This window comes from Mytilus edulis, chromosome 6 (genome assembly GCF_963676685.1).
Source record: "Mytilus edulis chromosome 6, xbMytEdul2.2, whole genome shotgun sequence".
Classification (NCBI taxonomy): Eukaryota; Metazoa; Mollusca; class Bivalvia; order Mytilida; family Mytilidae; genus Mytilus; species Mytilus edulis.
In genome coordinates, this window is record NC_092349.1 from 89579953 (window position 1) to 89604841 (window position 24889).

Genomic DNA, 24889 nt, shown 5'->3' on the forward strand with positions numbered 1-24889 from the left:
AGTCAGTGGGCCCCCACTTATGAAAATTTCTGGATACGCCATTGTCACCTCCGTTGTATGTAAAGAGAAATGAATGGGACCATTTTTTTTCTGACAAAATATTTGTCAACAAAAAATATAGCAAGGAGAAAAGCTTTCAATTTCTTTATACAAATGCTATAATAATGACATTTTCGAATTTGTAACAGCAGGTGGAGTAAGAATCCATCAAGGAACAATAAGCACTGCTACACCAACATATATATTACTTAAAATGAACTGCATGGCTTAATGGACATTGTCTAAAAGCATACACAGTGAGACATAATCAAAAACAGTCCACAAAATTGGACCTCACATGCTACAATACCAAGCAGGAAAGATTAGTGAACATTGAAAGCAGGCTCTCTCTCAGATAGGCAGAGGTACAGCTGTAACACATCTTAATATAACTCAAAATGAACAGAATACCAATGATATTCATTAATCAAAGTTTTATAAGAACTGAAGGGGTAATTATTGCTTTAATTCATCAAAAGGAAGTCAAACTGAACATTGCATTGTATAAATCCTTGATTGTAGTTGATTCAACTATAATTGTGGAAAAAGAAAGATAACTTAAAAATCATTTTGTAACTGCAATATATCTGAACGTTTATCATGTATATATATTTAATTGATGAATTTCTGGATTTTTTTACGGAGAGAATGTTTAGAATGTAATGATCAATGCAGTATATGTTATGTATCTCAAAAGAAGTCTATCAAATCATCATGATCATGTAGCTAAAACTGCAGTCTACACATCAATCAGGGCAGTGCCAGTCCGTGCAGTATTTGAAATATGCTATCAATTTTGATGAACATGAACATTGATCAGAAACAATATCACATTAAAATTTCAAATCCTAAAACGACAACTTGCATACATCATGTACATGAAAATAAAAAAAAAAAGTTCTATAGCTATAAAAGTGGAGTACATGAAGCTCTGACCAAATATGGTTGAAAATATTATTCAACTCCAAGGGAAAAATAGAAAAGGATATAGTTCAATATAATCTAAATAACTACTGGCATTAAGTATGCCTAGAAGACCAGTCAAATAAAAAAATATATTGGAATACCTTCAACTATAGAAAAACACAATTAATGTGAAATTATGAGGAATAAAGAGCAGAATAGTAACACAAACATATATAATTATATAGATATAGAAAGATGTGGTATATATAAGTGCCAATGAGACAACTCTCCATCCAAGTAACAATTTATAAAAGTAAACCATTATAGGTCAAGGTACGACCTTCAACTCACACCTTGACTCACACCGAACAGCAAGCTGTATATGCTACAAACAGTAAGACCACGACATATTAAGAATAAAATCCCAATATGAACATTGTGACAATGTGTGTTATACAGCAGATGAAGATCTAAAACACTTCACACTTTTATGTATTAGACATAAGTATACACGTGAAAGACACCTCTATATAATGAAATTAAACCTTGAAAACATAAAGGATGTACACTATTAGAACTTGGTTGACTGTGACATGCTTAATCTTTTGCTAATTGTGATGGATTGTTTACCTATAAGCATTAACTATGGAATTCCATATGGAAAAAAAATACTGAATAGAACTAGAAAACCATACTTTCTGCAGTTCTGCTACGACATACCAGTAGAATGAAATGCATGGTTGATTGTATACTGTAGGGTGCATGCATAGAAGCATCTTTTTTTTCCCAAATAATAAACATATGAAGTCCATAAACATATATACATAGGAGGATGTGGTATGAGTGCAATTGAGACAACTCTCCATCCATAGTCACAATTTGTAAAATTAAAGTAAACCATTATAGGTCAAAGTACGACCTTCAACATGGAGCCTGGGCTCAACCGGAACAGCAAGCTAAAAAGGGCCCCAAAAATGTCTAGTGTAAAACCATTCATACAGGAAAACCAATGGTTTAATATATAAAGCAAGAAACGAGAAACACTTATGAAACACATCAACAAAAGGCAACAACTGAACATCAGGTTCCTGACTCAGGACAGGTGCAAACAAATGCACCGGTGTCATATGGTATTTTGAACCCCATGGTAAATTGACCCCGGGGTCAAAATACCGCTATGGTAAATTGAACCCCCCCATGGTAAATTGAACCCCCCCCTGTATGGAAAATTGAACCCCCATGGTAAATTGAACCCCCCTGTTTTTTTCATCCTAGATGAATATTAGAACATTTTACATTATTCTAAAGCTTATCATAGATTAAAAAATCATTCATACAAGAAGGGTAGGTACATTTTCCATGCTTAATTAAAAGAAATATCTTTGCTTGGTATAAGTGCTCTGAAGTCTTTACCAACAAAAAGTCATTCAAAATACTTATTGACACATTATAACTAGACAATATGTAGCTTGAATGCTTTAATCATTTGTAATTATAACATGTATATATATATATATATAAGGGCAGTTTTGATTTTCCATGGTAAAAAAAGGGGGAGGGGGTCAAAATACCATGGCAAAGTAAAATTTTCAAAATATCTTTTCCATCAAGTTTAATACATACAAACTACTTGTTGGTGTATGATTAACTACATATAAGAGTTAAAATTGCCAGAATTTTTTGAATTGTCTAGAGTAAGGGGTTCAATATATCGCAGGGGGTCAAAATACTATGGCAAAGTAAAATTTTCAAAATATCTTTTCCAGCAAGTTAAATACATACACACTACTTATTGGTGTATTCTAACTACATAAAAGAGTTTGAATTGCCAGAATTTCTGAAATTTAAGGCCTAGACTACTAGAGTAGGGGGTTCAATATACTGCAGGCCAGGGGGGTCAAAATACCATGGCAAAGTAAAATTTTCAAAATTACTTTTCCAGCAAGTTTAATACATACAAACTGCTTATTTGTGTATTTTAACTACATAAAAAAGTTAGAAATGCCAGAACTTTTTAAATTTAAGGTCTAGAGTGAGGGGTTCAATATACCGCAGGGGGGTCAAAATTTTCAAAATATCTTTTCCATCAAAGTTAATACATACAAACTACTTGTGTGTGTATATTAACTACATATAAGAGTTAAAATTGCCAGATTTTTTTTAATTGTCTATAGTAAGGGGTTCAATATAACGCAGGGGGTCAAAATACCATGACAAAGTAAAATTTCAAAATATCTTTTCCAGCAAGTTAAATACATACAAACTACTTATTGGTGTATTCTAACTACATAAAAGAGTTTGAATTGCCAGAATTTCTGAAATTTAAGGCCTAGAGTAGGGGGTTCAATATACTGCAGGGGGGGTCAAAATACCATGGCAAAGTAAAATTTTCAAAATTACTTTTCCAGCAAGTTTAATACATACAAACTGCTTATTGGTGTATTCTTACTACATAAAAAAAGTTAGAATTGCCAGAATTTTTTGAATTAAAGGTCTAGAGTAACGGGTTCAATATACTACAGGGGGGTCAAAATACCATGGCTAAGTAAAATTTTCAAAATTACTTTTCCAGCAAGTTTAATACATACAAACTACTTATTGGTGTATTATAACTACATAAAAGAGTTCAAATTGCCAGAATTTCTGAAATTAAAGGCCTAGAGTAGGGGGTTCAATATACCGCAGGGGGGTCAAAATACCATGGCAAAGTTAAATTTTCAAAATATCTTTTCCTGTTTATTAAATACATACAAACTACTTATGTTGTATTCTAACTACATAAAAAAGTTCAAATTGCCAGAATTTCTGAAATTAAAGGCCTAGAGTAGGGGGTTCAATATACCGCAGGGGGGGGGGGGGTCAAAATACCATGGCAAAGTAAAATTTTCAAAATAACTTTTCCAGCAAGTTTAATACATACAAACTGCTTATTGGTGTATTCTAACTACATAAAAAAAGTTAAGAATTGCCAGAATTTTTTGAATTAAAGGTCTAGAGTAACGGGTTCAATATACTGCAGGGGGGTCAAAATACCATGGCTAAGTAAAATTTTTAAATATCTTTTCCAACAAGTTTAATACATACCTCGCCATGGTATTTTGACCTCCCTGTGGTATATTGAACCCCCTACTACAGACCTTGAATTTCAAAAATTCAAGCTATTTTAACTCCTTACATTGTAATAATACTCCTATAAGTAGTTTGTATGTATTGAACATGATGGAAAAGATGTTTTGAACATTTTACTTTGCCATGGTATTTTGACCCCCCTACCATGGTATATTGAAGCCACTACTATAGACCTTAAATTTTTTTTAAATTCTAGCAATTCTTACTTTTAACAATGTAATAATACGTAACAATAAGTAGTTTGTATGTATTTAATATACTGGAAAAGATATTTTGAAAATTTTACTCAGCCATGGTATTTTGACCCCCCTACTATAGACCTTGAATTTCAAAAATTCAAGCTATTCTAACTCCTTAACATAGTTATAATACTCCAATAAGTAGTTTGTTTATATTTGATGTACTGGAAAAGATGTTTGGAAAATTTTACTTAGCCATGGTATTTTGACCCCCCTGCGGTATATTGAACCCCCTACTATAGACCTTGAATTTCAAAAATTCAAGCTATTTTATTTCCTTACATTGTAATAATACTCCTATAAGTAGTTTGTATGTATTGAACATGATGGAAAAGATGTTTTGAACATTTTACTTTGCCATGGTATTTTGACCCCCCTACCATGGTATATTGAAGCCACTACTATAGACCTTAAATTTTTTTTAAATTCTAGCAATTCTTACTTTTAACAATGTAATAATACTACAATAAGTAGTTTGTATGTATTTAATATACTGGAAAAGATATTTTGAAAATTTTACTCAGCCATGGTATTTTGACCCCCCTACTATAGACCTTGAATTTCAAAAATTCAAGCTATTCTAACTCCTTAACATAGTTATAATACTCCAATAAGTAGTTTGTTTATATTTGATGTACTGGAAAAGATGTTTGGAAAATTTTACTTAGCCATGGTATTTTGACCCCCCTGCGGTATATTGAACCCCCTACTATAGACCTTGAATTTCAAAAATTCAAGCTATTCTAACTCCTTAACATAGTTATAATACTCCAATAAGTAGTTTGTATGTATTTAATAAACTGGAAAAGATATTTTGAAAATTTTACTTAGCCATGGTATTTTGATCCCCCTGCGGTATATTGAACCCCCTACTATAGACCTTGAATTTCAAAAATTCAAGCTATTCTAACTCCTTAACATAGTTATAATACTCCAATAAGTAGTTTGTATGTATTTAATAAACTGGAAAAGATATTTTGAAAATTTTACTTAGCCATGGTATTTTGAACCCCCTGCGGTATATTGAACCCCCTACTATAGACCTTGAATTTCAAAAATTCAAGCTATTCTAACTCCTTAACATAGTTATAATACTCCAATAAGTAGTTTGTATGTATTTAATATACTAGAAAAGATATTTTGAAAATTTTACTTAGCCATGGTATTTTGACCCCCCTACGGTATATTGAACCCCCTACTATAGACCTTGAATTTCAAAAATTCAAGCTATTTTAACTCCTTAACATAGTTATAATACTCCAATAAGTGGTTTGTATGTGTTAAACATGCTGGAAAAGATATTTTGAAAATTTTGCTTAGCCATGGTATTTTGACCCCCCTGCGGTATATTGAATCCCCTACTTAAAACCACAAATTAAAAAAAATGATAGCCAATAAATTGTAAATTAGATTATCTTCAATACTATTTATCAAAAACAGGGGGGTTCAATATACCGCAGCGGGGTTCAAAATACCATATGTGAAAAATGACCCCGGGGTCAAAATACCATGCGGTATAATGACCCCGGGGTCATTTTACCGCATGGTATTTTGACCCCGGGTTCACTTTTTAGGGGGTTCAAAATACCATATGACACATTTTACCGCATGGTATTTTGACCCCGGGTTCACTTTTTAGGGGGTTCAAAATACCATATGACACCGGTTAGAATGATGATGACGTTTTCACTTGCAAGTGAATCAGTCAAAAATTATGTTTAATCGCTTATTTCAACAAAATTAAAGGAAATTGATTGCTAAAAGCAAATTATTATTTCATTATTCCAATTTGATTAATGATTGATCTAAAAAAAATCATACTTTATTTTTTTATATATATCGTAGCTAGTGCCCCTTTAAGACTTATGCTTTATATATAGATATACATCTGTACCAACTAAAAACTCAAATCCACAAAATGTGCTGTACATATATATATATATATTTGGTGCTGTCATATATGATATATACATGTACATGTTTTACAAAATTAAGTATTAAATGTTGCAATGCAATCAGTTCAAGATGAATGCTAATTTATTGGTGTATAAATCATTATTGCTTCATGCCTAAAATACTAGCTGCTATTATATGCTTGGTGTGTAGATCCATATTTGTATATGTAATTTATACCTGTTTCTCATTTCTCGTTTTTTTTATAGATTAAACCGTTGGTTTTCCTGTTTGAATGGTTTTACACTAGTAATTTTGGGGCCCTTTATAGCTAATTGTTCGGTGTGAGCCAAGACTCCATGCATGTTGAAGGCCGTACATTGACCTATAATGGTTTACTTTTATAAATTGTAATTTGGATGGAGAGTTGTCTTATTGGCACGGACACACATTTTCCTATATCTATATAAGTTCATTTTTAGCAGTCTAAAGCAAAGCCCTATAGATGTTAATGTCTAAAACCAGATATATTAAATGCTGGATAGATGTGTTCATCTGCACTTTGATGTGGAATATGTTCAATATAAAAGGCGATAAATATGTAAAACAAAAATGTAAAAGCACATGGAAAAAAAATGAGTCACACTAGGTAAAGGTATGTTCCAATAATTATTAAGATATTTTCATTTTTATTTTCACATTATTTATCACAACTGATATATATTGAAACTACATGTATATGAAAAGATTGAAGCCTCAGATATAAAAAGGATTAAGTTTTAATATTTTAAAATTTTATTTATATAATATCTCATACATGAATAGAATTGCATCATCATAAGCCTCTATTGGCTGGTTGGGTTCAATATACCGCAGCGGGGTTCAAAATACCATATGTGAAAAATGACCCCGGGGTCAAAATACCATTCATGTGAACTTCAAGTTAACCCCTAGCTAGAGATTGACAACGCATGCATTGTACGTGTACAGGTTATTTAAAGAAAAAGAATGTCAACAATGAAAGTGAAACTACGGTAAACCATTTGATTACTAATTCGATGCATTCGATGCACATAAAATCATTCTTATATGGTTAAAAAGAATGAGAACAGTCAGGGGACTTACTGAAATAAGTGATTTTTAAATCACTTATTTGAGTAGCAAATTTGAGGTTTTGTCACAAATTGGGATTATGTAGTTTATTCAAAATTTTAAACACATAGATTTAAATAATATCTTTTAATTAGTAAAATAAAAAAAAAAATGAAACTTTTTGGTTCTTTTAAGTAGCAAGGTTTATGCCTTTGATGCTATCATTTAGCTGAAAATTCTATTTTAGTTGAAAAAATGCTATAATAATGGCTTTACATAATGAACTGATACTTTCTTAAAAGATTTTTCCCAGCAGTGGAAGTATTTTTCCTGTGAAGTTCAAGGTTTCATCTTTCAGATTATGTAATAAAATTCTACTGTTCGCGATAAAAAATTCACTGTTCGGGGGTTTTGAAATTAGTGGAGGTTATTAAAAGAATGATACTTAAAGAAGTGATTTTTGTGAAGGAAATTGAGGTCTGATACTTATACAAGTGATTTTTATGTCATTATCCTAGATTCAGTACAAGGTCATCACCTGAAATGACCTGGTCATCCTAGACAACACAGATGTTGGTTCTGATAAGTTTAGAAAGATAATTGGTCCCTGGATCATTAGTATTCTATATTTAAAGCTTCAATAAAATTAAATCACTTCTTCTAGTGATTAATTTGTACTACTTAAATAGGTGATTATTAAAGAAAGACAACTCTAACTTCCAACCTTTATGGGAATAATGTTACTTGAATCAGTGATTCAGAAAATCACTTATTTAAGTAAGTCCCCTGACTGGAGAAACATCTATTTCTAATCTATAAAATAAAATCAAACAGACCTATAAAAATACAATTGCACGTGTTGGTTTAATCTATTCGTATCTTTTTTTTTGTTTATATCGCTTATATGGTCATCTGAGGTCAAATCGATAGTTAATTAGATGGCGTCTGGACTAAAATACACACGAAACGAACCTATATATAATCTACCCCATGCTCTGCACAGGTACTTGAGGACAGGACCCTATAGGAGCCTTGTGATGCCCCCCTCCCCCTTTTTTTTTTTTTTTTAATCGAGCAAAAATATCATTATTTTCGCTTATATTCAGCTCTCTGTATGCTATTTATCACTTCAAATGCAAGGAATACTATCAAATACCAGTTTCTAAAATTTGGGGTTTCTGATATATGTATAGGCGGAAAGGTAAGTCACTCAGGTTTGTTTACATTGAGGTACTGCTCGGGATATTTCTTGAAATTTTCTATTAAATTATGTCCTACCTGTTCCAATATCGTATTTCTTCTTCGCCATATATATTATCCTCACTGAAAACATACATAAATAATCAAAATACAGGTATAAAGTCCTCCTCTGGGACACTTTTCACTCGCGATTTGAATATTTTCAACCACATTTTAGTAGAAGCTACGGAAGTGACATCGCTAGCGACATCTGTGCGGTATTTTCAAAAGGGCGGTAACCATTTCACATGTTACCTATTCTGTAACTCCCTCCTAAATCAAGAGAACCATAATCACTCCCGATCGATCGATTTCCGAATGGCAATGACGACAACGGTAAAACGCGAGAATTCCGAATATATTTTGCGGGAAATTTTATAACAACAGACAACAACAACAATAATGGATGAAGACCAGAAATTCGCATTCAATTTGGCCGTTAATGGCCATAATTTACTGATTTCAGGCCAAGCAGGCACTGGTAAGACATTTCTTGTTGAGAAAATTGTTGAATTTATGAGATATAGTCAAAAGAAAAACGTCTCTATCGTGTGTTCAACTGGTATCGCTGCCACACACTACGGCAACCTAGGTGCACAAACACTTCACAAGTGGTCAGGAATAAGGGACGGAAGGTATTTAATAGAGGAAATTGTTCATTTACTTAGAACAGATGAGAGATACACAGTTGCCAAATCCAATATTGAATCTGTTGAAACTTTAATTATTGATGAGATTTCAATGGTTAGCTCTAAAGTTTTAAATCAGGTCCAGGTTTTGTGTAGGCAAATTAGGAACTCTCCAGATATATTTGGAAACATTCAAGTTATTCTTGTAGGAGATTTTTATCAGCTTCCACCAGTTTCAAATGAACTGTATGGTGACCCTGGCAACCTCTGTTTTCGTTTACCATGGTTTGAGAGTTATTTCCCCCACAAGATCAATTTACATATTGTACACCGACAAGACGAACATAATTTGATAACATGTATTAATGAATTAGAGGTTGGGGATCCTTCAGATGAATCAGTAGCATTTCTACAATCATTAAATAGACCTCTGCAGGATGAAGCAGGCAGTGTCCAACTTTTTGCTAGAAACATTGACGTTGATATGTTCAATTATAATAAACTAAATCAAATACAAGGAGAGCTTCAAACATACCATTCAGTAGATGAAGGTTCTGCACACTATATAAACAAGTTTTTAGCGCCAAAGAATTTAGGGCTAAAGGTAGGGTGTCCTGTTATGTTGATCAAAAATCTTAGTGATGTTTTAGTGAATGGTGTTCGTGGTATTGCTGTTCAACTGCATAATAAATCTGTTGATGTTAATTTCAAAATTGGTGAGAAAATAGTTACGGCAAATATTGGAGCAGAAATTTTTTCCACTTATGATCCTGTTGGGAAAATTATTATTGCAAAGCGCATTCAACTGCCATTAAAATTAGCTTATGCACTTACAATTCATAAAGCCCAAGGTATGAGTTTAGAAAATGTAACAGTAAATTGCCAACACAGTGTTCAACCAGGTCAATTAGGTGTCGCAGTGGGAAGAGCAGTGTCTGTAAATGGTTTAAAAGTAGTCAATTTCAAAAAACATCTTTGCAAAAAGCATCCAGGATATGTATTGAACTTTTATGAATCATTCAGTGTAGGTGAGCTTAACCAAGATTTAACATGTTGCCGAAATAAAACTCAACTTGAAAAACTTTCATATTCAGAAACTGAATCAGCTTCTAGTGATAGTGATGCATGCAGCAAAACATTTGAGAAAGATTTTATTGATTTTGATAATGATTCAGATTTTTCAGATTCTGAAATAGAAAAACTTGAATTTTTAGATACAATTTTAACTGATGACAACCAGAAAGTATTCTCTACTGATCCTCTCCCTTCAAAGCTGGCCTTTGACAATGTTTTATTAGAATTTTTGGATACCCCTGCAGAAGAGCAGATCTTATATTTTAAAGAATTAATTCTTAAAAACTTTAATTTATTCAATGATTGGTTTGATCAGCAGGCATCAATTATTGATGACATAGGGCTGAACTGCTTCCCTGAAGATAAGGATAAATACACTCAGAAGCATAGGAATGATTTTTTTATTAAATTCAATAAACACATAAATTCAGAAGAATATGAATGTAGCACTTCTGTTCTGCTTAAAAAGTATGAACTACAAGAATTGAAAGGTCCAGCTTATAGACTTTTAACATCTGTATTATTTTACATTGAAAGAAAGTTTTTTGAAACTTTATCTTCTCATCTGCATCTGACTTCACCTGAACCCTTACCTAAACCATCTTTAACTCAAGAGTTAGATCCTGCTGGAAAGGGCAAAATTAGATATATCAGTGGGTATGTGATTGCAAAATTAAAGCACAATTTGTCACAGAAGATAAGAAACTCATTATTTGCAAAAGGTAAAGAAAAGGAACTGAAAGATTTACAAAATAAAATGAACATTTTGAATTCAATGTGCTGTACCTTTGGTGAGTTAGTAGATGTATCTACTGATAAAACTAGTTTAGATGAAATTAAGCGTAAACAAAATCAGCGTGAGGGACTAACAAATATTTCTGACTCTGCTTTTGATTTTTTTCAAAAGCTTGAAATTCAATGCCGCCAAAAATTGACCCATGAAAATTTAGTCATATATGGTAAAAATTTGTATAATGATTCTTTAAAGCAACTGTTTGATGACTACGAGTTATATGAGGCATGGTTAATGTGCGTGACCTCATCCGTTACCACCTCTTCTGAGGATGAATGTGAGAATGACCATGACATTCGCACATTACTTAATTCCATGGCAACAGCTGTTGACAACTTTCTCATTTTATTCCAGTCAGTTGTGACTTTGTTTCTGAAAGTAAGCTTGAGTCAGTTTAGAAGAGATTTTCTGGCTTTTTTAAAAAGAGAAAAAGGAAAGGCATTGAGAAAAAAAGTGACTGAAAAGGGAAAGAAATCTATCAAAAAGTTTGACATGAAATTTTATACCGAAGACAAATCAACCAATAAACAGTCATCCTTCTTGCGTCTTAAATCAGAACTTCTTCAGAATCCAAAATATTTAAATGACTACTCTTTCACCAAAAAAGACTTATTACTAATTTGCAAAGACATTAAAATTAAAATTTCCTCCCAGAAAAGGAAAGAAGAAATTACCAATGTTTTGGCAAAGAAAATATTAGATAGTGATACATGTATTGAAACTCTAAATATACCTGATTCTTATGAACCTCAGCCCGGACCTAGTGGGATCTCTCAGTCTGTGCCTGTCTCTGAACAATCAGTGCATGATGACATGATTGGGCCCTCTGGCTCTCTACATGTTTCTTCTGAACCAGAAACTAGTTTGTCTGGGACTGCTCCTTCAACACTGACTAAAACAAAAAGGACAAGAAATTATGGCAAAAAAAAATCTAAAGGAAAGGGGAAAGGAAAAGGGAAAAAAACCAAGAAAGTAGAAGAGACAATAGAGGATGAAAATTGTGCTATATGTAATAAAACATATATAGACGGTGAAGATTGGATTAATTGTGATGTTTGCACATTATGGTTTCATCGGCAATGTGTTAATTTAGAGGATGAAGCAGAATGGGCATGTTTGACTGAGGAGGACGGGTCATTCACTTGTCCCTTGTGCTTATAATAAAGTAAGCAAGTATACTTGATTATGTTAAGGAACTAGATAATTCCAAGTTAAAAGAGGGGTTAGAGAAAATAATTTGGAGGGTTTTCTTTTTTTAATACAAACTCATTTTGAAATTTCTCTCAAATTAAGAATGATGGTTGAATAAAAGCTTCTGTTAATAATGGATTTTTTTTTGCAATAGGAGGGAAAGGGGTATGGTTCTTTAAAAAATATAGCAAGCCAAAATGTTGTTTTTTTAAATGACAGCTCTTTCACAAAAAAGACTTATTACTAATTTGCAAAGACATTACAATTACAATTTCCTCCAAGAAAAGGAAAGAAGAAATTACAGATGTTTTGGCAAAGAAAATATTATTTCAACACTGATGTCCAATTGATCCAATCTTCACCATCTATATATGTTATAATACATCTAACACAATTTTCATTTTATTAACTTGATTCTTTTTTTCAGAAAATGTGTGTGTGTGTGTGTTTGTGGGGGGGGGGGGGGGGGGGGGGGGGAGGTGATTTTTTTCCTCCTTACTCTTATAATAAAAGTAAACCAATAATTACCTTTTAAAGAAAACAAATCTCAATAAACCTTATTTTGAAATTATAAGAAGATCTTTTGAGCTTCAACCATTAACCCTGCCACATTATGTATGTACATTGTATGTGCCTGTCCCAAGTCAGGAGCCTGTAATTCAGTGGTTGTCATTTGTTGCTGTATTACATATGGGTTTTTTGATATTTTTTTGTACATAAATTAGGCCGTTAGTTTTGTCTTTTGAATTGTTTTACATTTGTCATTTCTTGCCTTTTATAGCTGACTATGCCGTATGGGCTTTGCTCATTGTTGAAGGAAGTATAGTAACATATTATACATGTAGTTGTTAATTTCTGTGTCATTTGGTCTCTTGTGAAGAGTTGTCTCATTGGCAATCACACCACATCTTTTTTTTTATTCAAACTACTAAATTCAGCATGTTCAGTATGAGTAATTTGTTCTGTAGTATTGAATATACTTTTTCAATCTAAATTTGAATTATACATGTATCTCATCACTTACAGTACTCTCCCTTTCATCACACAAAAGCGCCATAATAAATGGCAGCTAGTAATGAAATTGTTCTTATTTATTTTATGCATGCATTATATTTGTGACATTTCTTTTTAATTTCAGGACTACATGAAAACAGATAAAGTGTACATAATGTATATATTGGAAGTGACTTATTTTATACCTTTACTTGATTTTGTTGTGTTGGAGGTTGTGCTGTATCACCACCAGTATTTGATTTTCTTGACACTGTTGTTTGGCCCAAGATGACGGAGTTCATTGCATGACAGTAACCAAGGTATGTAGGATTTGTGTTGGCGCCACTATGTAAAGTGCGCTGTTGGCAAAATACGTTCTCAATAACGTCACTATTTAGTCTACTGGGGATAACAGAGGCATTGTTGTTTTTTAACCTATACTGACAATATTCTTCAAATCCTAAAATACATGAAACTATGTCCTGCCTGGTTTGGTGAGATATCATACACATTTCTTTTTGCTTGACAGTTGTGTCCAATTGAATACTTTTTTCCCATTTAATGAAAAAATCCATTACATCATGGTTCTGTCTTAATCTGTCATCACTTAAGTCAGTTATAGCCCTATTATCCCTAAAATTTGCTATCAGAACACTTGTATTTGACAATAATTTGACAGTAGCATTTAACATAGAGCCTGATTCTCCCAAAGTTTGTTGATACAGCTTCATCAAATGATACATATCAGCATTCAGTACATCTTCTGCTAAGTGATTGCGCATTTTTGCCTCTGATGTCAGATAAAAATGATCTTGTGACAATTTATGATGCACTGGAAAGGGATGGGTTGAAATATCCCATGAATAAGCCCTTTTGAAATGATTCCATTCAATAAAATTACCTTCAAACTTCATATGTCTTTTACATTGAGATTCACTTCCACTTTTTAAGATATTGTTCCTAATTTTTTTAATAACATGAGAAACATCCATGATGAAACTTATCTTATCATTACTGTAAATATTATTAAAGGAGCATGTTACTGGTTTGGCAGAACTAAATTCAGGCATTAAAAGCTTAAAGAGGTCTCTATTAGTCTGTGCCCCATCAGTGCTAACAAACATGATTTTAAACCCAAAGTTCATTAACCTATTCACAGATTGCCATACTAATAAATAGAGTTCATGTCCAGATGCAGTGCTTGCAGGAAAATGTGCGAAAGGAAACCGAAAACCTGTCGACCCTAGGAATACAAGTTGAAGTGCATGACTCGCTAAAATTCTTTCGTTCTTGTTGGATTTCAATTTATCAAAAACTACTGACTCTGGAGATAATTCAGTAAATCCAATCAATTCTATTTTTCCATTTATCTTTTTTAACTGTAGATCTTGCTGAATCGACATTTCATCAATAATGAGCCCACCTTCATAACCCTCGGGTGGTATATTTTTTAGCTTGGCCTCATTTGCCATCCAATGAAGCATATCATTATTTATTCCAGCTTCTTGATTTACAGTATTTTTAAATCTTTGTAGTAATTTCTCAGAAGGGAGGATGACAAACTGACTATTTCTAAGTTCTGTATACCCCTTAGGGCTTCTGCACCATAATGTTAGACACAGACGAACGATGTCTCTGTTCCAACGCCTTCCATGTGGGTTTCTTTCAATTGCCATTTTCTGCGACATTAAAAATAATTTCATTTTATCACTACATTCAGGGAAAATTTTTGTTAGAATTTCTGACATGTCATTATTATCTTCTGTAGATAGTATTACATCCTGATCTGTATTTGATCTTATGCAAGTTGCATTTGTGGAATTTAAATTCTCATTCAAAGGTTTTTTCGTTGTTTCTTCAAGTTGAAAATTTTTAACAATAACTGCTTTTTCCAAACATTTACAATGCACACATGATGCTGATGCTTTGTGTGATTTTTTAAATGGGAGCACCTTTTGACATAATTTTGACCTGTATCTAATTTGTTCTGAGTTTTCATCAAAAAGTTTTGAAACATGCTCTTTTAAGAAGTCTTTATTTTGCATTGACTCATCAACTTCCTCAACACCATTACAATAACGCAACTGTCTTATTATTTCAAAACATGATGGTAAATTAAATGTTTTGTCTACCCCTAAGCTAACAGGGTCTATCTTTTTACCCATAACCATTAAAGTCCAAGTTTGGTCCAATTTTAACTGAGCTTCAGTAAGCACCTTCAATCCATTTATTATGGTTTTGTTAAAATGACCTATAGTTATACAGCTTAAAGTTTTTGATAACAAGACAAAATCAATGGGGATATGTGTTCCAAATGTGCTTATATCTAGCACAACTGGTGTATTAATTTTCCACTTTATACCAAAGTAACGTTTGGTCATTTTGCACCAGTTACTTTTGCTGCGTGCATTTTTCACCTTCACATTTTTATATATTTGTTTTATTAAATTTCCAACTGATGTCCCTTCAGCTGCAGTTTTTTCTTTAATATCTATTAAATCAATTGATTCATCTATAGCCCCTTCCTCAATGTTATCAATTATCCAGTTGAACAAATTAGACTTATTTGACATTTCATTTATATTTGTCATTCTTTTTCAGTTCATAATTTTGCGCCAAAACAATTACTTAAAATATATTCGGAATTCTCGCGTTTTACCGTTGTCGTCATTGCCATTCGGAAATCGATCGATCGGGAGTGATTATGGTTCTCTTGATTTAGGAGGGAGTTACAGAATAGGTAACATGTGAAATGGTTACCGCCCTTTTGAAAATACCGCACAGATGTCGCTAGCGATGTCACTTCCGTAGCTTCTACTAAAATGTGGTTGAAAATATTCAAATCGCGAGTGAAAAGTGTCCCAGAGGAGGACTTTATACCTGTATTTTGATTATTTATGTATGTTTTCAGTGAGGATAATATATATGGCGAAGAAGAAATACGATATTGGAACAGGTAGGACATAATTTAATAGAAAATTTCAAGAAATATCCCGAGCAGTACCTCAATGTAAACAAACCTGAGTGACTTACCTTTCCGCCTATACATATATCAGAAACCCCAAATTTTAGAAACTGGTATTTGATAGTATTCCTTGCATTTGAAGTGATAAATAGCATACAGAGAGCTGAATATAAGCGAAAATAATGATATTTTTGCTCGATTAAAAAAAAAAAAAAAAGGGGGAGGGGGGCATCACAAGGCTCCTATAGGGTCCTGTCCTCAAGTACCTGTGATTTTTAGTGTACAAGACTTCAACAAGATTAATAAACAGTCACAGGTAAACAACAACTTAGAAAGAACAATTTGAATATTTGAACAAAAGCTTGATTCCTAATATTTTGTTTTCCAACAAATTATGTATGAAATTCCGTGTAAGAAATAAGATTTGGGGAATTTTTTTTTCCTGATTTTTCTACGCACTTTACCTGTTTACACTTTACTGCATAACTTTTTGACCAGTTGTGGATAATTAAATAGTGTAAAATAATTGGTTTTAAGGATGGAGAATTGTGAAATTTATTTCGTTTCTTTCAAATGGTTGATGTTAAAATTTTACATGTTAGAGAATTTATAAACATGATAGACACAGATCCATATTACCACAAGCAGACAGGAGCTTAGCTTGTCGACTGACGAATAGTCTGACAGTTGGGTAGTCCAACAGTCCGATAATCTTACAGTCCAATAACCCGACAGTCTGTTATTCCGACAGGTCAATGGTACAACATTAAGCTGCAACATGCTGCTGCAAAGTATATTGATCTCGTCTTCACGTCATAGACAATAAACAATATTTATAATATGAGGCAGGCATTACCTGTGAAAGGGGACGTAATCTGTATGATTTTTAAAAAAAATTTAAACCTGTCTGGAAGTTCCAATTTTGCAGATTAAAACTTCTACCTATACAAGCCTTTTAACAGTAGTTCCATTACCTTTATCAGTCAGGGATATAACTCTATAGGGTTATTACAGGAAAATAACATACATTTGTTATTGTGGACTAAAAAATCAAAGAAATGTGATAACATACGTATGTTACATGTTTCAAAGGGACAATATACTTCATAAGTTTAGTTAAAATGTATACAAGTTCTATTGATATTACTATTATCTTTATGTATACTTAACCATTGAAAGATCTAACAGTTCATAGTATTCCAATTTTGAATAGTACACCTATATGTTATTACAGAAAAATTATGCCTGTAATAACAAAAGGGTGTTATCACAGCTTCTCTATATCACTTCAAAGCATTTGCTCAGACATAAATCATGCTTAATTACAATGTATTTTAATTTATTGTAAGAAATAATGACCAGAGCATGTAATGAGGTTCTGCGCAAGTTTCTCAGTAATTCCCAAGTGTCTTATATAATAAGTTACATTCCTTTAATAACTAAGCCTTGTTATCACAGCTAAGTTAATTCCTAAATAGCCTTGTCTCATTGATTAACCATGGTTAATTAAAAATGTATTAATTCCATTTAAAAACTAATTATCAAGGCTATGCATTTGGTTTCTGCGCAAAGTCTCAAGAGTTCCCTAGAGTCCACTATAGATTAAATAATTTTACAAATAACAAACATATGTTATTACAGATTTAGAAAGTTTAAGGAAAAGTATCTGTAATAACACATGGAAGTTATTTTCTGTAATAACCCTATAGAGTTATATCTCTGACTGTTTATCATGTTTATATCTCCAGGTCTTCAACACTTTTCCCCCTTTTCTTTTTTCGTGCTGCATACCACCCATCTAAGCAACTGGCAGGAACACTACTGTACAACCCCCAGACATTTACTCAGAATCCTCTGGCCAGTTCCACTAGATATGTCATGGTCAATCTATCATGTCTATAATCGCCAGGTACCTATATACACTTGTTTGTACAAGTAGAAATTGCTCGCAGTCGCAGCGCCTTCAGGGATGTCCTTACAAAGTTTCATGCTTGTTACGTATCACCATATGCATGATTTGTGTGGTAAGTGGCTCAACTATAACTGTGTAATCTTATGTTATAAAAAAATATTCATTGGGGTACATGCACTGTCCATGAAAAATCACATATGATAATTCAAATGTTTAGAATGCTTATGTCTAATATTTTGTTATATGTTTCAGCTATGACATCTGACAGTAATCTGGAACCTAGTGATAGGAGAATTTTAGTTCAGTTTAAAAGTGAGACTGGAGAAATTAACGGGAGTCCGTTCGATATACCCATAGATATAAACACAGAGAAACTACAACTAGTCTGTAATGCATTGTTAACAAATGTAAGTATATGTATGTGTAACACAATGTTAATGGGAGTCAGTTTGATATACCTATAGACATGATAGATATAAATACTGAGAAACTACAACTTGTCTGTCATGCACTGTAAACAAATGTAAGAACTGGTACGTCAGTAATTTGTCACATGTTCAATGTATGTTTCTTTTACTGTGGATTGATTATTACTAGTTGGATACCAATTTTCATAGGATTTGTGGGTACAGGTGAACCACAGAATCCAATGTTCAACGAATAACATCTTTTCAATAGACTTTGTATACAGAGACTGGCAAAATCACGAAATCAAATATCCACGATTATGCAAGTTTTCAGCAATCCACGAAACTGATACCTATGAAAATAAATGAATCCACAGTATGCATACAACTGTTGAGTTAAGATACTGGTGCATTCAGACAATACATTCATGTATTCGTTTGAATATAAACTCATGTTCTGAAGTCAATGTAATCCCTTAAACATGTTGTAAATTACAAATATAAAAGACATATAATGCCATTGTATGTGCACATTATTTTTTTTTTTAAATTCAACCAAACTAGTGCTAGATTTAACCTCTTTTTGATATCTTTATTACCATGATTACAGGAAGAAAAAGTTCCGTATACATTTTTTGTGAAAGAGACAGAGATCACAGATACATTATCTAAGGCTTTAGATAAAGACACATTAGAACAATCAGAGGAAGTATTGGATATTATATACCAGCCACAGGCTATATTCCGTGTCAGACCTGTCACCAGGTGTACTAGTTCTATAGAGGGACATGCTGAGGCGGTTATTTCTGTAGGGTTTAGTCCTGATGGGAGATATCTGGCTAGTGGGTCAGGTGATACAACTGTCAGGTTTTGGGATATTTATACAGAAACACCACAGTTTACTTGTAAAGGTAAGGTCAAGGCTAGGGGTACCAATAGTACATGTATGTGGGGAGGATATGACTTTTAAAAAGTTTTACCAACAAAAATAAACCACCAGAACTTGCATGTTTAGACTCGTATCTGTTATAAACAATGGAAGAACAGAACATGTGCAAAACATTTTTATACGACCACAAAAATTAAAAATGTTTTGGTTGTATATTGGTATCATGTCGTCGTCGTCAAAGGTTTAGGAATAAGGGGCCCAAAGGGGCCAAAAACAGCATTTATCTAGTTTCAGGACAAAAAGTTGTGTATTATTATTTCAATAGTTCTGAAATTGTACCACAATGTTTGTTACCATAAGTAGAAGGTTGGGATTTATTTTAAGGGTTATTGGGCAAATAGTCTAGGAATTAAGGGCCAAAAAGGGGCCAAAACAGGCATTTTTCTAGTTTCAAGACAATAACTTCTGTGTTACTGCATGGATCTCTCCGACATTGTACCATAAGTTTTCATATAACACAGGGAAGGCTGGGATTCAGTTTGGGGTTAATTTTCCCGAATATGTAGGAATAAGGGGCCAAAAAGAAGCATTTTTCAAGTTTACAGACAATAACTTGTGTTCAAGTGCATGGATCTCTATAAATTTTTACAAGAAGGTTCAATACCACTAAAGGAAGGTTGGGATTGATTTTGGGGGTCATTGCCCCAATAGTTTAGGAAAAAGGGGGCCCAAAATAATCATTTTTGTAGTTTTCAAACAATAACTTATGTTTAAGTGTATGAATCTCTCTGAAATTTCTGAAGAAAATTCTTTAATTTGTTCATATTTAGAAGAAGCTAACTTTATTTTCCGTATGCAAAGTGACCTCAGTGTGACCCATCTCGTAAAAATACAGTGATTGCAATACACATGGATGTCCAAAAAATAAACTATTATTTGATTGTACATGTTAAACATGTGCTTAATATCCATGTTTTTTTGTTGATTGTTGACAAACAGGTGACAATCATTAAACTTCGGCTTCAAAACACGACTTTAATTACCTGCCATATTTTCACAACAACACTGACCGATTAAAAAAAAAATTAACGATTATATGAAATTTATGCGAAAAAAATGATAAAATCGTGCACAGAAGACTAAGTTTATGATGTTTGTATGCATTGGTTCAAGAATTGGATGTTATTGATCACGGGGTATTATTGTTTTCATGGGAGATAACTGAAATAGTGTTTGTAGTGGTCATATATCTAGATCTGTATATTTGCATGATAAGTAACTGTGTCTTTAAATAAAGAATTTATTATTATTATTATTATTATTATTGGGAAGGCTTCCCTGATCAGATAGGGATGGAACATAACACCAGTGTGTATTTAACCATTCATTGATACATAACACTATAGGGAGACAACTCTGTAAAAATCATCTGAACGTTGTAATCAAGTTCTATTGTTCAATGTTGTTAATGAAATATTAGGCTTCTCTTAATAAAAATTGGTGTTTGTCAATCTGTTTTATATCCAATTAAACTTTTCTGAAAAAGTGTGGTTCATTTTGGGGTCGAAAGGTTTAATGAAAGAGAAAATTATCTTGTTTAATTGTGTTTTTAGCTCACAGAAATTTTGTACTGTGTATACATGAACTTGATGAAGATTGGTTCAAAATTAATTTTAGATTTAATTTACCGGGATTTATTTCAGCACATAAACATTGGGTATTGTGTATAAGCTGGTCACCTGATGGTAAAAAGCTAGCCTCAGGCTGTAAAAATAGTCAGGTAAGTTGGTCATCAATATTTTAGCCCGGTACAATTGTTAAATTTGTAAAATTTATTATGAAACATACCAATATTTCTGTCAATTGACTTTTGATTTATAATGTGAATACCACATATATATTTATACATGTCTAAATTGAAAACAATGTTCAAACCTATTATTGCGTTGGATAAAATTTTTATGTGTGCATGCAAAACAAATTTCTCAGTGAAGAGACATATATATATTATCAGACTTTTTGATAATTTGAAGGAACTAGAATTCAGAATAAAGTAAATTTGCATCTATTTATTATATCTTCCATGTTTACCATCATCCTTTAAGAGTATTACCAAACTAATTAAATACAGACGCACCAGTTTGTCTATGACTTTACCCGCCTGTCGCAAAGTGTGTGATAACATCCATAGATTTAATCTCTACTGTAAACAGATATATAAAATGGCACTAATGCTTTATTGATTTGGCCCAGTTGAGGGACTTTTTGGAGTACTTTATTGATTTGGCCCAGTTGAAGGACTCTTTGAGGTACTTTATTGATTTGTCTCAGATGAAGATCTTTTTTGGGTACTTTATTGATTTGGCCCAGTTGAAGGACTTTTTGGGGTACTTTATTGATTTGGCTCAGTTGAAGGACTTTTTAAGGTACTTTTTTGATTTGGCTCAGTTGAAGGACTGTTTGGGGTACTTTATTGATTTGGCTCAGTTGAAGGACTGTTTGGGGTACTTTATTGATTTGGCCCAGTTGAAGGACTTTTTGGGGTACTTTATTGATTTGGCTCAGTTGAAGGACTTTTTTGGGGTACTTTATTGATTTGGCCCAGTTGAAGGACTTTTTGGGATTCTTTATTGATTTGGCCCAGTTGAAGGACTTTTTGGGGTACTTTATTGATTTGGCCCAGTTGAAGGACTTTTTGGGGTACTTTATTGATTTGGCCCAGTTGAAGGACTTTTTGGGGTACTTTATTGGTTTGGCCCAGTTGAAGGACTTTTTGGGATTCTTTATTGATTTGGCCCAGTTGAAGGACTTTTTGGGGTACTTTATTGATTTGGCCCAGTTGAAGGACTTTTTAGGGTTCTTTATTGAATTGCCCCAGTTGAAGGACTTTTTGGGGTACTTTATTGATTTGGCCCAGTTGAAGGACTTTTTGGGGATTTTCCTTCTTTTAAATTAAAATATGCAATATATGACTGCCACAAAAGTGAAACATTTTGAAATAAAAAATACAAATAATCAACTGTGAAAAAACAAGTTGCATTCAAGCACATATACAAAAGTTTTCCATCTTTCATACTACAAACACTTTGTAGATTTGCATGTGGGACCCATCAACAGGGTTACAGACAGGAAAAACCTTAACGGGACACAGACAGTGGATTACATGGTTAACATGGAAACCATTACATTTGTAAGTTTATTTTGATGTACATATGCGTGTAAAATTGAGAATGGAAATGTGTCAAAGAGACAACAACTGGACCAAAGAGCAGACAACAGTTGAAGTTCACCAGTGGGTCTTCAATGCAGCAAACTCCTGCACCTGGAGGCATGCTTCAGCTGGCCCTAAACAAAAATGTATACTAGTTCAGTGATAATGGACGCCATACTAAACTTCGAAATATACACAAGGAACTAAAATTAAAAATCATACAAGACTAGCAAAGGCCAGAGGGTCCTTATTTGGGACAGGCACAAAAATGCCTTGGGTTAAACATGTTTAGTGAAATCTCAACCCTCCCCCTATACCTCTAGCCAATGTCAACAATCAAACACACAACAATACATAATGTATTGTTAAAACTTTGCCATTCACTTTCGTGGACTTGTGTCTTGTATACTTTTATTTGTCTAATTTGCACAAGTCATTGGTCAATGTTAAATTTTGTTTTTGTCTATTTCTTTAAGCAATAGATAAAACTAGATCTAGTGTATGAAATGATTTTATGATTTAAATGTCTTGTCTAGCAGGGTTCATCTGACGAGTCGCCTTGACTTTATTTTTTCATGGTTCATTGGTCAATATGTAATTTTCATGGTTTTGTCTGTTTCTTGTATAAGATAAGCAATAGCAAAACTATATTACGTGTGTGTAATGATTGTCAGCTATACATGTCTTTCTGACTTAAATTGGTTTATCTCACATTGACTTCATTTTCATGGATCTTTGACAATGTGTGGTGTATGTGACACTTGTACTAAAACTCTATCCTTGGACTATCAGCATAAAATAGTTCGTGAATAGAAAAGCAGGCGAGACGTTTCAGCTTGAGCATTCTTGTTGCATCTTATGTTATAAGTTGAATTTGAGACATCATTGGTTAGAGCTTACAGGACTGACTTTTATCGTTGAGGGCCAAGAAATTTGAACAACAAGAAAGAAATAAAGAAAGGTTGTATAAAACATGCTCACTACCAAAAAGAAGACATATATTGCCTTTTTCCTGCAATTATCTCCCCTTTTCACCGGTCTCTATTTCTTGTGTAACAAACACGATACTAATCTGACCTGATCATTTGTACATTATTTCCTTTTTGTATGTTATTAAATCAATTACCCATTACAATTAGTATGGTGCTTAATGTTCAGTGGCAAATATATCAGGCATGTCAACCAGTTTTCTCTTACTCCTAAATGCTGCAATGCATGACAAAAAAATAGAAATACGCACCAGTTTGTCTATGACTTTGCCTGTCTTGGGTCAGAGAATTTCAACCTGAACATGCTGAAATAATTAAGTTTAGGAGAAAATACTTTATTGCTATTTTGTGCATTTTTGAACTTTTTTGTGATAATTTTGCTTGAGATGGAAAATTATTGCTAGAAACTAAGGAGGCATGTGGTGTTGCTAAAGAAATTGACATGAAATTTACAACTTCATCATAGGTAATAAACAGATTATCATTGGTCATTTCAATTTAATTGCTTTTCCGTACCGGCTTGAGTGAGAAAATCAATCTCTAAGATGATCAATGATATTCTACAGGTATGGGTTGTTTGACTATGTTTTTAAAAGATTTGTTTAATTTGTCAACTTAAAACTATTTTGACGTTATTTCTTTTTTTTTTTTGGCAATTTATTTGTGATATTTTTATTTTATTTCAGAGACCCAGAATGTAGATTTCTAGCAAGTTCATCAAAAGTATGTATGGCTCTATTTCATTTATCAAATCTGTTGTTATAAATAATTAGTACATGTAACATATGAAATAATTTAAGAATTCAATTGTGAAGCTTATAGTATGTCAGGCTTATTACATCATACACCTTTGGATGGCCAAATATAGTCCCTTTAGAAAACCTTTCAAATTTTACTTCTTTTTTTACTTAAAAGTTAAACATAGAATCTTTATCTTTTAAATTAAAATGTTTGTTAATACTATTATGATTATAAATTTTAGATACCATATGATAAGTAAGATTGACTGAATTACTCATTCACAAGCAAATGTTTTTATTTTCATGCCCTGGTGCCATAGGTTGCAATAAGTGTTGCTCATGTCTGTCTGTTAATCCCAAAACTAGTTTTTGTTCTTTTTCTTTTAATAGTTTGCCACAACCAAATGTTATGAAACTTATACACAATGCTTATTACCACAAAATACAGATCAGCTATGAATTTGAGTGGCCTCCCTTTTAGAGGGGGGGCTAGAGGGGGTCTCATCCCGATTTCCCGGTTTTAATATCAGAAAATCCCGAAATCCCGGACATATTTTGT

General features: G+C 32.8%; 1 protein-coding gene and 1 long non-coding RNA gene across 2 annotated transcripts in view; both read left to right on the forward strand.

Annotated features, from left to right (window-relative positions):
- The first annotated feature begins 8344 nt into the window (after window positions 1-8344).
- On the forward strand, window positions 8345-16419 carry LOC139528853 (uncharacterized). Its single transcript, XR_011665696.1, has 2 exons — window positions 8345-9018; window positions 16129-16419. It is a non-coding gene; the product is annotated as an uncharacterized lncRNA (long non-coding RNA).
- A 33-nt stretch (window positions 16420-16452) lies between these two features.
- Window positions 16453-24889, forward strand: part of LOC139528844 (notchless protein homolog 1-like) — a 48510-nt gene continuing 40073 nt past the window's right edge. The window contains exons 1-6 of the mRNA XM_071325062.1: window positions 16453-16498; window positions 18347-18501; window positions 19112-19412; window positions 21094-21170; window positions 22483-22580; window positions 24277-24313. Of these exons, the coding sequence (XP_071181163.1) occupies window positions 18349-18501; window positions 19112-19412; window positions 21094-21170; window positions 22483-22580; window positions 24277-24313 (666 nt within the window). The 5' untranslated portion in view covers window positions 16453-16498; window positions 18347-18348. The remainder of the gene's footprint in view (window positions 16499-18346; window positions 18502-19111; window positions 19413-21093; window positions 21171-22482; window positions 22581-24276; window positions 24314-24889) is intronic.